At 42.2% G+C, this 12,659-nt stretch overlaps 1 protein-coding gene across 1 annotated transcript in view; it reads left to right on the top strand.

The window, feature by feature from the left end:
- LOC143769702 (alpha-2-macroglobulin-like protein 1) overlaps positions 1-12,659 on the top strand; it is a 110,017-nt gene that overhangs the window by 83,268 nt on the left and 14,090 nt on the right. The window contains exons 32-35 of the mRNA XM_077258487.1: positions 3,944-4,034; positions 4,978-5,046; positions 6,069-6,171; positions 7,247-7,330. Of these exons, the coding sequence (XP_077114602.1) occupies positions 3,944-4,034; positions 4,978-5,046; positions 6,069-6,171; positions 7,247-7,287 (304 nt within the window). The 3' untranslated portion in view covers positions 7,288-7,330. The remainder of the gene's footprint in view (positions 1-3,943; positions 4,035-4,977; positions 5,047-6,068; positions 6,172-7,246; positions 7,331-12,659) is intronic.

Raw genomic sequence — 12,659 nt, 5'->3', positions numbered from 1 at the left:
AACTGTAGAAGTCTGGGGAAGGGACTAAAAATAAAAAATGATACACATCTCACTGCTCACCTATCTTGTTTTTACCACAGCCAAGCTCCGTTCTTTCCTCCGGCATGCGATGTCCTCTTCACTTTGTGCAGTAGTTTCCTGCACTGCATAGGCCCCTGACATAATGACACATGTGTGCCACCCATGGCATTGGCTAGGCCCATGCAATGCATATTGTGACTATACAGCATTCATCATGATGTCAGAGGCCTATACAGTGCAGAAAGCCCCAGTAAAGTGTGAAGATGCCCAAAGACGCTGTCACACGCCGGAGAAAAGAAGAAGAAGCAGGACGGAACACATAACCATATGGTGGAAAGTCAGGGGTGAGGTGAACATTTTTTCTTCATAAGCTGCATTTATTATGCGCTGGGGTCTATGTTTTGGAACATTCGATTAGATGCAAATTTAATTTCCTTACCAAATTAGAGCAGACTGCCTAATTGGAATTTAAGCAGATTTGCTCAAACTATTAAATGTATAACTGCAATAATCTAAACTTCTGGGGTATGGTTGCTCATCATGGAGATCCAGCTACAGTATGGACAGATTTCTTTCTTTTAGAGTAGAACTCATTTATATTTTTGTGTACAGTGCCTTGCGAACGTATTCGGCCCCCTGGAACTTTTCAACCTTTTCCCACATATCATGCTTCAAACATAAAGATACCAAATGTACATTTTTGGTGAAGAATCAACAACAAGTGGAACACAATTGTGAAGTTGAACGAAATTTATTGGTTATTTTAAATTTTTGTGAAAATTCAAGAACTGAAAAGTTGGGCGTGCAATATTATTCGGCCCCTTTACTTTCAGTGCAGCAAACTCACTCCAGAAGTTCATTGTGGATCTCTGAATGATCCAATGTTGTCCTAAATGCCTAATGATGATAAATATAATCCACCTGTGTGTAATCATGTCTCCGTATAAATGCACCTGCTCTGTGATAGTCTCAGGCAGGTACGGACTGGGGATGAAATTCAGCCCTGGCATTTGAAATCACACAGGCCCACGCTGTCCCCGTCCCCAAGAACCAGATGGGATATATTACTAATATTACCCTGGATGGAGGAAAGGAAGATTTACTACAAGACCAATATTTCTAATGATACCCATGGCCTGCTGGGGTAAGTGACGGAGTAAGCGACTTTGTGCTCCGTCACAACTCTTAACAGTATGGGTATCTTGAGAACACTGATTCTGTTAACAATGTAGCAGTCAAGGCAGCCCACAACCAGACAGGCCCTTCTGGCATTTGCCAGAATTGCCAAATGGCCAGTCCGGCCCTGGTCTCAGGGTTCTGTTTGAAGCACAGAGAGCATCATGGAGACCAAGGAACACAACAGGCAGGTCCGTGATACTGTTGTGGAGAAGTTTAAAGCTGGATTTGGATACAAAATGATTTCCCAAACTTTAAACATCCCAAGGAGAACTGTGCAAGCGATCATATTGAAATGGAAGGAGTATCATACCACTGCTAATCTACCAAGACCCGGCCGTCCCTCTAAACTTTCATCTCAAAGAAGAAGAAGACTGATCAGAGATGCAGCCAAGAGGCCCATGATCACTCTGGATGAACTGTAGAGATCTACAGCTGAGGTGGGACAGTCTGTCCACAGGACAACATTCAGTCATACACTGCACAAATATGTCCTTTATGGAACAGTGGCAAGAAGAAAGCCATTTCTCAAAGATATCCATAAAAAGTGCTGTTTAAAGTTTGCAACAAGCCACCTGGGAGACACACCAAACGGGGAAGAAGGTGCTCTGGTCAGATGAAATCAAAATTGAACTTTTTGGCAACAATGCCAAGCAATATGTTTGGCATAAAGGCAACACAGCTCATCACCCTCAACACATCACCCCCACTGTCAAACATGGTGGTGGCAGCATCATGGTTTGGGCCTGCTTCTCTTGAACTGGGACAGGGAAGATGGTTAAAATTGATGGGAAGATGGATGGAGCCAAATACAGGATCATTCTTGAAGAAAACCTGTTGGAGTCATAAAGCAAAATCTACAATGGAATGGTTCACAAATAAACGTATCCAGGTGTTAGAATGGCCAAGTCAGAGTCCAGACCTCAATCTAATCGAGAATCTGTGGAAAGAGCTGACAACTGCTGTTCACAAACGATCTCCATCAAACCTCACTGAGCTCAAGCTGTTTGTCAAGGAAGAATGGGCAAGGATTTCAGTCTCTCGATGTACAAAACTGATAGAGACATACCCCAAGCGACTTGCAGCTCTAATCGCAGCAAAAGGTGGCGCAACAAAGTATTAAGTTAAAGGGGCTGAATAATATTGCATGCCCCACTTTTCAGTCTTTGAATTTCCCCAAAAATTTAAAATAACCAATAAATTTCGTTCAGCTTCACAATTGTGTTCCACTTGTTGTTGATTCTTCACCAAAAATGCATATTTGGTATATTTATGTTTGAAGCATGATATGTGGGAAAAGGTTGAAAAGTTTCAGGGGGCAAGGCACTGTAAAATCTCCCAAATTATGCCATATAAGCAATATCCAGTGATGGATCTTTCCTCTCTCAGAGGTGGCTTATTTTACAGATGTTCAACAACTTGTTGATCAGTTAAGGTCAAATATAGGAATCAATATATAGCAAAAACTTGGCACTCAACTTAGCGTAAGACAGGTGATTTAATGGTGTCCAAAAAATAACAGAAACATTTCGGTCCTACATCCAGACCTTCATCAGTAACTACCGGGTCAAAAAATAAAATAAAAAATAATATAACAAATAAACAAAGTGCATATGTGCATGAAATAACAAAAGTATATACAATGGAAAACAATGGTCAAATGAAATAACCTAAAGTATAATAGAAAATAGCTGACTATGACAAGAATTCTAGACCACAGCATAAGTAAGGAAAGTATGGAGCCTAGGAAAGTGGCAATGGACGTACCAGTTGATAAATGTGAGGGAGCGAGTGGACCCACAGAATTGCTGATTGTGGAATGAAATCTGTTGGTAAAAATAGAGAAATGGAGCAATAGTGGCAGTGGAGGTTGTGAAAAAAAATTCAAATTTAGGGAATCAAGACTGATCATTAAAATAATGTGTCTGGGGTTCATTGGGATTTTTTTTGTGCAAAATCTCAAATGTCAAGGCAATGTACCGAACTACAACCTGAAGTTTAGTTGCATAGTGTGTATATGATCAGAGAAGACTTCATAAGGTGCAGTTATAGTCCCCCAAAATGGGAGTGCCTTCAATCTAGCAAGTCGATAAGGTTTTAGCAGTGAGACCTCCACAATCATAGAACTCAATATTGTGCCTTTTTCCCACAACTCATTCATTATAAGATTTTGAGGTGGATTTGATAACGCAACTCTAACTCTTCAGTCATTGAGGATTCTGACAAGATATAGTCACAGATAATGCACTTGTCAACTTTTCAGCATTGTTTGGGAGGCCTCGGAAATATAGGGATGTCTCCCAATTTCATGTGCAAATCTTCTGGGCCCCACCAAACTTAGCAAAAATCGGAAATAAACATGTCTAGGATATTGCATCATTGAGTGAAGTGGGAAATTGGTCATTATGAAAAGGGGCACAAGTATGGATAGGTGGGGAATGGGGTTGGAAGTTCCATTTCTAAAGTCCACATCGAATTATTCTGTATGTCAATTCACAACCCAAAATCAATTTACAGCTACAAAGTATCCTCCAAATTTACGGTGAGTTGCCATAATTAAAGTTCTAAAGTTCTAAAAATACACAAATCATTTAAGATCATAACATTACTAGGACTTTATACTAGAGTCTAAAAACAAAATCACTGGCAACTAGAACAATGTATGCATTGATCTGACCTAAAGGGACCTGGCAAAGTAGATTTCACAATGAAGTGATCCATTGTGTTCAATATTTGCTTTTTCTAGATACACCGGATCACGTCAGAAATCGAACATGGTTCTAATTGAAGTGAAGATGTTGTCAGGCTTTTCTCCAGTAAAAAGCTCAATAGAACTGGTGAGCGCCTTATAGCTTTCATCTAAATTCACTGCATCTTGAGAAAATACAAAATAAACTTTTGGATTGCATCACTAGAAATGCTTTGTCCGGATTAAAAGTGTTAATTTTATTGGTGATATCCTTAAAACCTTAGATGATTTTACAATATAAAAAATAAAAGTACCTTCATTCAGTTTTGCTCTGGGATATGAGTCCATAGAAGGATACTGGTGCAAAAAAATTCTACTGAGGCCTTATTGGCGGCATAAGTCATGGGTACTGCCATGGAAAATGGCACTTAACTGTTGACAAGATACTCATCTTTGGAGAAATCATATTGGAGGTGTTTCATAGGGAAGATATGAGAAAACCTGAAATGCCCTCTTTATGGTGGTATTCCTGACTTTGGGTCACAAGTAGGATCCAGGTTACAGAAGGAAAAAGCCCTCAATGGGCATAAAGTGTATCTGAAGACCAACCTCTGCTCAACTATGAGCTTAAAGGACCATATTATTTCTTCAGCACACAGCGCCCCAGCTTCCCGAATTCTATTTGTTAGGGGCAGTACATTCTTGAATGTTGAAGGTTTGGATCAGCAGTATAGTTTCCCGTACTCTCTATCTAGAAGAGTCAGATTTGCCGCTGTGGCATTAGAGGAGTGCAGAAGCTTTAGAGCAACGCTTACAGGCTTTTAAGTATACCTCTCTGACTTTTTTTTAGCAAAATCTGCTCTGATTACACATGATGGAATCTAATCTTGCTTTTGTAACTCCTGGGCAAAGCCATTTTATGGCAGCGTTAATATACAGTAGTAGTTTTCGGTCGAAATGAATAATCTAATTTAATACATTCAGAATATCTAGACTTAGCTACTGTAAGTGTTTGCTTTTTCAGAATTTCCTAATTTTTCATACTTGTGAATACTAAATCAGTGTTTTTATCTTTTTTTGTGCATACTTAGTTAAAAACATTTAAGATAATTCAGCGGGCAGAAGAAGAGGAGGACACGTTGACTCTCTACCTGGATGAGGTCTGATCTACTTCTAATCTTATATTCAATTAGGGAATAATACATACTTATCATAGTATTAAACGTGATGTCCACTACTAGGACAACCTCTTCTTGATTTAAATATTTGGCCCCGATAAAATAAAAAAATCTTATACTCACCTCCTGTGCACGTGCTGTTCCAGCAGTGACGGCACTCGCGGTCCCGGGGATCTCTTGCAGTTGCATGAAACGTGGTGCCTGGGCCCAATCAGCGCTAGCATCACTGGCCCCACCTTCTGTCAAATTGAACATGAAGAGAAAGCCTGGGCTGCAGCTGCTCTGACTTCCTCTTCATGTTCAATTCGACAGAAGGCCAGGCCAGTGAAGCCAGCGCTGATTGGGTCAGGCACCACGTGTCATGCACGAGAGCCCCAGGACCACAAGTGCCGACACCGCTGGAACAGCACTAGCACAGGAGGAGATTATAAGCTTTTTGATTCTACACAGGAACATTTTTTATTAACACATCCAACTTATTTTTATTCCAAAATCTATTAATTGAAATGTACGTTGTTAGTGGGAAAATCCTTTTTAGTAAAAATTATAGATACAGATTTCTAACCTATTCTGTGTTCTTCTTCAGTGATGTTATTCAGTTATCTGGGAGAATCTTCATTCTGAGGCCATGTTCACACATTGAGTATTTGGTGAGTATTTTAACTCAGTATTTGTAAGTCAAAAACCAGGAGTGGGTGAAAAATCCAGAAGTCGTGATGTGTCTCTTTTATACTTCTCCTCTGATTGTTCCACTACTGGTTTTGGCTTACAAATACTAAGGTAAAAAAAACTCACCAATTACCTAACGTATGTTCTGCCACACTGAGTACATTTGGCCAGCAAATCATCAAGATCCACTGCTGGCAGCTCCAACATCTGAGATCCGAAATTACATCACTATTATCCTAACCAAGGAAGATATAATTGTCTGGTTATATTTGCTGTTATTGCTTGTGTCATCTTGTCACTCAACGTTCTCTTTTCTTTCTTCCTACAAACCTTAGATTGGACATATCATCTCCAGCTTTTCATTATTAGTTGAGCAGGAATATCCAGTAATGAACCTAAAGCCAGCAGCTGTCAAGATCTATGATTACTATGAGAAAGGTGAGGGTGGTTCCTTCATCTTATGACTCTCAGTAGTCGCCCCATGTTATAGAGCAGCTGATATATACGGTAGTTTTGGGAGAAAACATTTAGTATAAGGATTCCCACACAAGAGGGTATAACACGATATACAGTGTTATTTTATGGGGCTGCGAATGTATCCGGTAATCAGATTGCTCTCACCCATACAAGACTAAGTGCAATTACTGTTACAGAGTTTGAGCCGAGTGTCATTTGCACAAGCGACCCCGATTCTGTTGCACGAGCAAACATACACCAGTGTGACTCCTGCCTAAACTGTTAGTTAATTATTTAATCTTCTGCTCTTTCTGGGATTCTTTGTCCAGTGGGCGGTCCTATCAGTGACTGACACCTCTCTCCATGTGCACTCTTATACAAAGAAAGCTGTCAGTCACTAGGATAGGACAGCCCATTAGACCGAAAATCACAGAAAGAGCAGAGGATTAAATGATTAAAACACAAGATATACTGAAACATTTTTCACAAAACGATATCTCAATCTCCTCTACTCTCCCTGATGCCTGCAGATTACATGGTAACAGGTTCCCTTTAATACTGGTGGTCAGGTCCACATGACGTTACCGTCCCCCAGTTGTGAACGCATGTAGCTAACATTTTATTATGTCGTTATTTGACTAGCCTCAATCTGAAGATATCCAGGATAAGAAAGAAGCAGATTTGTCTGATAAGATATATTACAAACTTTCTTATCTTCACGTGTACTATTGATTTACAAAATATAAATTAAAAAGACGGATACTCTTTAAGGATATTTTCTCAAGCTGGACTTCCATTTTAAGCTATGAATAAGAGCTCACCCTAAAACACGTACAGTGAAACTTTTTCAAAAAGCCACCTCTCATCCAGAGCAGATATCTTGTGACTTTCACCATACAGTCAGCATACAGGCCATCTTCGTTGAGACCACCACTAAAAAAACACTATTCAATGAAATTTTGGGTGGTCATCTCAAAACAAATAGTCTTGAAATTCTTCTAATTGAGATGATTGTCTACTACCACAACAAATAATCTATCATACTTTTGTCTTTCAGATGAACATGCCACTGCAGAATACAACTCGCCCTGTACTTGATGAGAGATCTGACAACGATGAATGACTCTATACTCTACTTACAGTATGTCCTTGATTAAAGAAGCACTTCCAACAAAAATTGTAGCTAGTTTGAAACTGACACCAAGGATATTTTGGCAAGTTTTTTGGGGGAATTTGTGGGTGGCACTGTTTAGTTGCTCACTATAGTTTACACATTAAGGCCCTGATTAATCATTTGAGGGTTGAGTCACTTTCCTTTTTTGTCTAGTGATGTAGGTTTCCATTTTTGCCGCCAAATTCATCAATATGTCATGGGCAATTCAAGAATTTGAAGCAAAAAAAAACTTTTTGCATGCTATGAACAGGTTTTGCCATGTTTGGCACTAGTGATGAGTAGGGTTGAGCGACTTTCATTTTTTTAAGATCGAGTAGGGTTTTGGGAAACCCGATTTTGTCCAGAGTCGAGTCGAGTGCAGTCGGCCGATTATCGCTAAAAGTCGGGGATCGACCGAAACACGAAACCCAATGCAAGTCAATGGGGAAGCATAGTCGGCAGTGAGTGGAGGCCAGGAAAACACCTACAGTGCCCATTTTAATGCCAAAAACATCCATTCTTGTTTCTGAAGCTTGTCAATCTTAATTAACTTTATAATAATAGTTGGGCATAGGGAATTGGGGGTCATTTGGCAAAAGTTGTGGGGGGAGTAGGGCCGGCTCAAGTTTTTCGTGGGCCCAGGAAATGCGGACTACGTCACGGCGGTGTTGCAGGGAAAGGTAATTATTTAAAAGTTGCAAGTGCTGTGATCCTGAGCAAGCAGGGGGGGGGCCCACTCGTTCGCATTGCCACTGGCACAGGGCCCCTCAAAGTACGGCGGTGTGTTTGCATGGCGGGGGCGCCTCCCACCAGCAGCGACACTTTTGCGTACTCTGAGGGGCCCTGTGCCAGTGACGTCGCCAACGAGTATGCCCCCCCACCTGATGAAGGAACCTGCACTTTCATCTGCACCTTCCTCTTTGTCCCTGTGTAAGGTGGTATAACATGCGGGAAGGGGAACCTTACTTTCAGCAGGGACAGATTCTGGCTGTGTAGAGTACAAGGGGAATGTAGTGGTCTCGGTCAATGTACCAGCAGACTCATTTAGCAGTGGCTGGGCAATGGGCAGGATGAGGAGGAAACAGATATAGGGCCAAAGAATAAAGTAGGCTACATGCAGTTCAAAATTGGTAACAGGACTAAACAGGCGGCATTGCTTTGTTCAGTGGAGTAGCAAACCCAAGAGCAGCAGACACTGTTTCAAGGGCCTAACCACACTAGTAGGCCAAATGCAGTTTAATATCTGATAGTATAGGGCGAAAGCCAGAATGTGGAAGCTCAGCTTTGTTCAGTTGAGGACAACACCAGGGAGGGGCAGACACCTTTAGTAGGCCGGAAAAGCCTATTGCATTTTTTAAAATGGTAATTTGGAGCAGAAGGTTGAAGCTCAGCTTTATTTAGTTGAGGGCAACACCAGGGAGGGGCAGAAGCCGTTAGTAGGCCCTAACCACCATTTTTTTTTTAAAACCACTTAATGAGAGCCGGAAGGTTGAAGCTCAGCTTTATTTAGTTGAGGACAACACCAGGGAGGGGCAGAAGCCGTTAGTAGGCCCTAACCACCATTTTTTTTTTTTAAAACCACATAATGAGAGCCGGAAGGTTGAAGCTCAGCTTTATTTAGTTGAGGACAACACCAGGGAGGGGCAGAAGCCGTTAGTAGGCCCTAACCACCTTTTTTTTTTTAAAACCACATAATGAGAGCCGGAAGGTTGAAGCTCAGCTTTATTTAGTTGAGGACAACACCAGGGAGGGGCAGAAGCCGTTAGTAGGCCCTAACCACCTTTTTTTTTTTTAAAACCACATAATGAGAGCCGGAAGGTTGAAGCTCAGCTTTATTTAGTTGAGGACAACACCAGGGAGGGGCAGAAGCCGTTAGTAGGCCCTAACCACCATTTTTTTTTTTAAAACCACATAATGAGAGCCGGAAGGTTGAAGCTCAGCTTTATTTAGTTGAGGACAACACCAGGGAGGGGCAGAAGCCGTTAGTAGGCCCTAACCACCTTTTTTTTTTTTAAAACCACATAATGAGAGCCGGAAGGTTGAAGCTCAGCTTTATTTAGTTGAGGACAACACCAGGGAGGGGCAGAAGCCGTTAGTAGGCCCTAACCACCATTTTTTTTTTTTAAAACCACATAATGAGAGCCGGAAGGTTGAAGCTCAGCTTTATTTAGTTGAGGACAACACCAGGGAGGGGCAGAAGCCGTTAGTAGGCCCTAACCACCTTTTTTTTTTTAAAACCACATAATGAGAGCCGGAAGGTTGAAGCTCAGCTTTATTTAGTTGAGGACAACACCAGGGAGGGGCAGAAGCCGTTAGTAGGCCCTAACCACCTTTTTTTTTTTTAAAACCACATAATGAGAGCCGGAAGGTTGAAGCTCAGCTTTATTTAGTTGAGGACAACACCAGGGAGGGGCAGAAGCCGTTAGTAGGCCCTAACCACCATTTTTTTTTTTAAAACCACATAATGAGAGCCGGAAGGTTGAAGCTCAGCTTTATTTAGTTGAGGACAACACCAGGGAGGGGCAGAAGCCGTTAGTAGGCCCTAACCACCATTTTTTTTTTAAAACCACTTAATGAGAGCCGGAAGGTTGAAGCTCAGCTTTATTTAGTTGAGGACAACACCAGGGAGGGGCAGAAGCCGTTAGTAGGCCCTAACCACCATTTTTTTTTTTTAAAACCACATAATGAGAGCCGGAAGGTTGAAGCTCAGCTTTATTTAGTTGAGGACAACACCAGGGAGGGGCAGAAGCCGTTAGTAGGCCCTAACCACCTTTTTTTTTTTAAAACCACATAATGAGAGCCGGAAGGTTGAAGCTCAGCTTTATTTAGTTGAGGACAACACCAGGGAGGGGCAGAAGCCGTTAGTAGGCCCTAACCACCTTTTTTTTTTTTTAAAACCACATAATGAGAGCCGGAAGGTTGAAGCTCAGCTTTATTTAGTTGAGGACAACACCAGGGAGGGGCAGAAGCCGTTAGTAGGCCCTAACCACCATTTTTTTTTTTAAAACCACATAATGAGAGCCGGAAGGTTGAAGCTCAGCTTTATTTAGTTGAGGACAACACCAGGGAGGGGCAGAAGCCGTTAGTAGGCCCTAACCACCTTTTTTTTTTTTAAAACCACATAATGAGAGCCGGAAGGTTGAAGCTCAGCTTTATTTAGTTGAGGACAACACCAGGGAGGGGCAGAAGCCGTTAGTAGGCCCTAACCACCATTTTTTTTTTTTAAAACCACATAATGAGAGCCGGAAGGTTGAAGCTCAGCTTTATTTAGTTGAGGACAACACCAGGGAGGGGCAGAAGCCGTTAGTAGGCCCTAACCACCTTTTTTTTTTTAAAACCACATAATGAGAGCCGGAAGGTTGAAGCTCAGCTTTATTTAGTTGAGGACAACACCAGGGAGGGGCAGAAGCCGTTAGTAGGCCCTAACCACCTTTTTTTTTTTTAAAACCACATAATGAGAGCCGGAAGGTTGAAGCTCAGCTTTATTTAGTTGAGGACAACACCAGGGAGGGGCAGAAGCCGTTAGTAGGCCCTAACCACCATTTTTTTTTTTAAAACCACATAATGAGAGCCGGAAGGTTGAAGCTCAGCTTTATTTAGTTGAGGACAACACCAGGGAGGGGCAGAAGCCGTTAGTAGGCCCTAACCACCATTTTTTTTTTAAAACCACTTAATGAGAGCCGGAAGGTTGAAGCTCAGCTTTATTTAGTTGAGGACAACACCAGGGAGGGGCAGAAGCCGTTAGTAGGCCCTAACCACCATTTTTTTTTTTTAAAACCACATAATGAGAGCCGGAAGGTTGAAGCTCAGCTTTATTTAGTTGAGGACAACACCAGGGAGGGGCAGAAGCCGTTAGTAGGCCCTAACCACCTTTTTTTTTTTAAAACCACATAATGAGAGCCGGAAGGTTGAAGCTCAGCTTTATTTAGTTGAGGACAACACCAGGGAGGGGCAGAAGCCGTTAGTAGGCCCTAACCACCTTTTTTTTTTTTTAAAACCACATAATGAGAGCCGGAAGGTTGAAGCTCAGCTTTATTTAGTTGAGGACAACACCAGGGAGGGGCAGAAGCCGTTAGTAGGCCCTAACCACCATTTTTTTTTTTAAAACCACATAATGAGAGCCGGAAGGTTGAAGCTCAGCTTTATTTAGTTGAGGACAACACCAGGGAGGGGCAGAAGCCGTTAGTAGGCCCTAACCACCTTTTTGTTTTTTTAAAACCACATAATGAGAGCCGGAAGGTTGAAGCTCAGCTTTATTTAGTTGAGGACAACACCAGGGAGGGGCAGAAGCCGTTAGTAGGCCCTAACCACCATTTTTTTTTTTTAAAACCACATAATGAGAGCCGGAAGGTTGAAGCTCAGCTTTATTTAGTTGAGGACAACACCAGGGAGGGGCAGAAGCCGTTAGTAGGCCCTAACCACCTTTTTTTTTTTAAAACCACATAATGAGAGCCGGAAGGTTGAAGCTCAGCTTTATTTAGTTGAGGACAACACCAGGGAGGGGCACACAGACAGACTCCTTTAGTAGGCCTGAAAAGCCTATTGCATTTTTCAAAATGGTAATTTGGAGCAGAAGGTTGAAGCTCAGCTTTATTTAGTTGAGGGCAACACCAGGGAGGGGCAGAAGCCGTTAGTAGGCCCTAACCAAAGTTGAAGGCCAAATGCAGTTTAATTTCTGATACTATAGGCCGAAAGCCAGAAGGTGGAAGTTCCGATTTAGACAGTGGAGCACAATTTGAATTAGGGACTGCAGACAGACTTAGTAGGCTGTCCCCTGTGGACCATGCATCCACCACATTAACCCATTGCGCCGTAATGGACACGTAATCTTCCGTGGCCATGCCTACAGGTCCATGCGTCTGTTGTCAGGTGCACCTTTGTACTCACAGATTGCCAGAGTGCATGGACAATGCGGTCTTCTACATGCTGGTGGAGGGTTGGGATGGCTTTTCTCGCAAAAGAAGTGTCGACTGGTTAGCTTGTAGCGTGGTACAGCGTAGTCCATCATGGCCTTATTAATAGTAAATAAAATATATAACTAGGCTCTATGAACTTTTAAATAGGTTCCAGGGGTACACGGGCAGCATTGGTGTGGTCAGTGGAGGAGTATTGCAAGTAGGGGCTGCAGACAGGCTATCAAAGGCCTAAAATAACAAACAGTAGGCAGTCATGGCAGTTTTACATCGGTTACATGGATACACAGGCAGGCACTCCAGGCAGCATTGTGGTCAGTGGAGGAGTATTGCAAGTAGGGGCCGCAGACAGGCTATCAAAGGCCTAAAATAACAAACAATAGGCTCATTGCAGTTTTACAGCG

This window comes from Ranitomeya variabilis, chromosome 4, assembly GCF_051348905.1.
Source record: "Ranitomeya variabilis isolate aRanVar5 chromosome 4, aRanVar5.hap1, whole genome shotgun sequence".
NCBI lineage: Eukaryota > Metazoa > Chordata > Amphibia > Anura > Dendrobatidae > Ranitomeya > Ranitomeya variabilis.
This window is presented reverse-complemented; position numbering and strand designations above follow the sequence as displayed.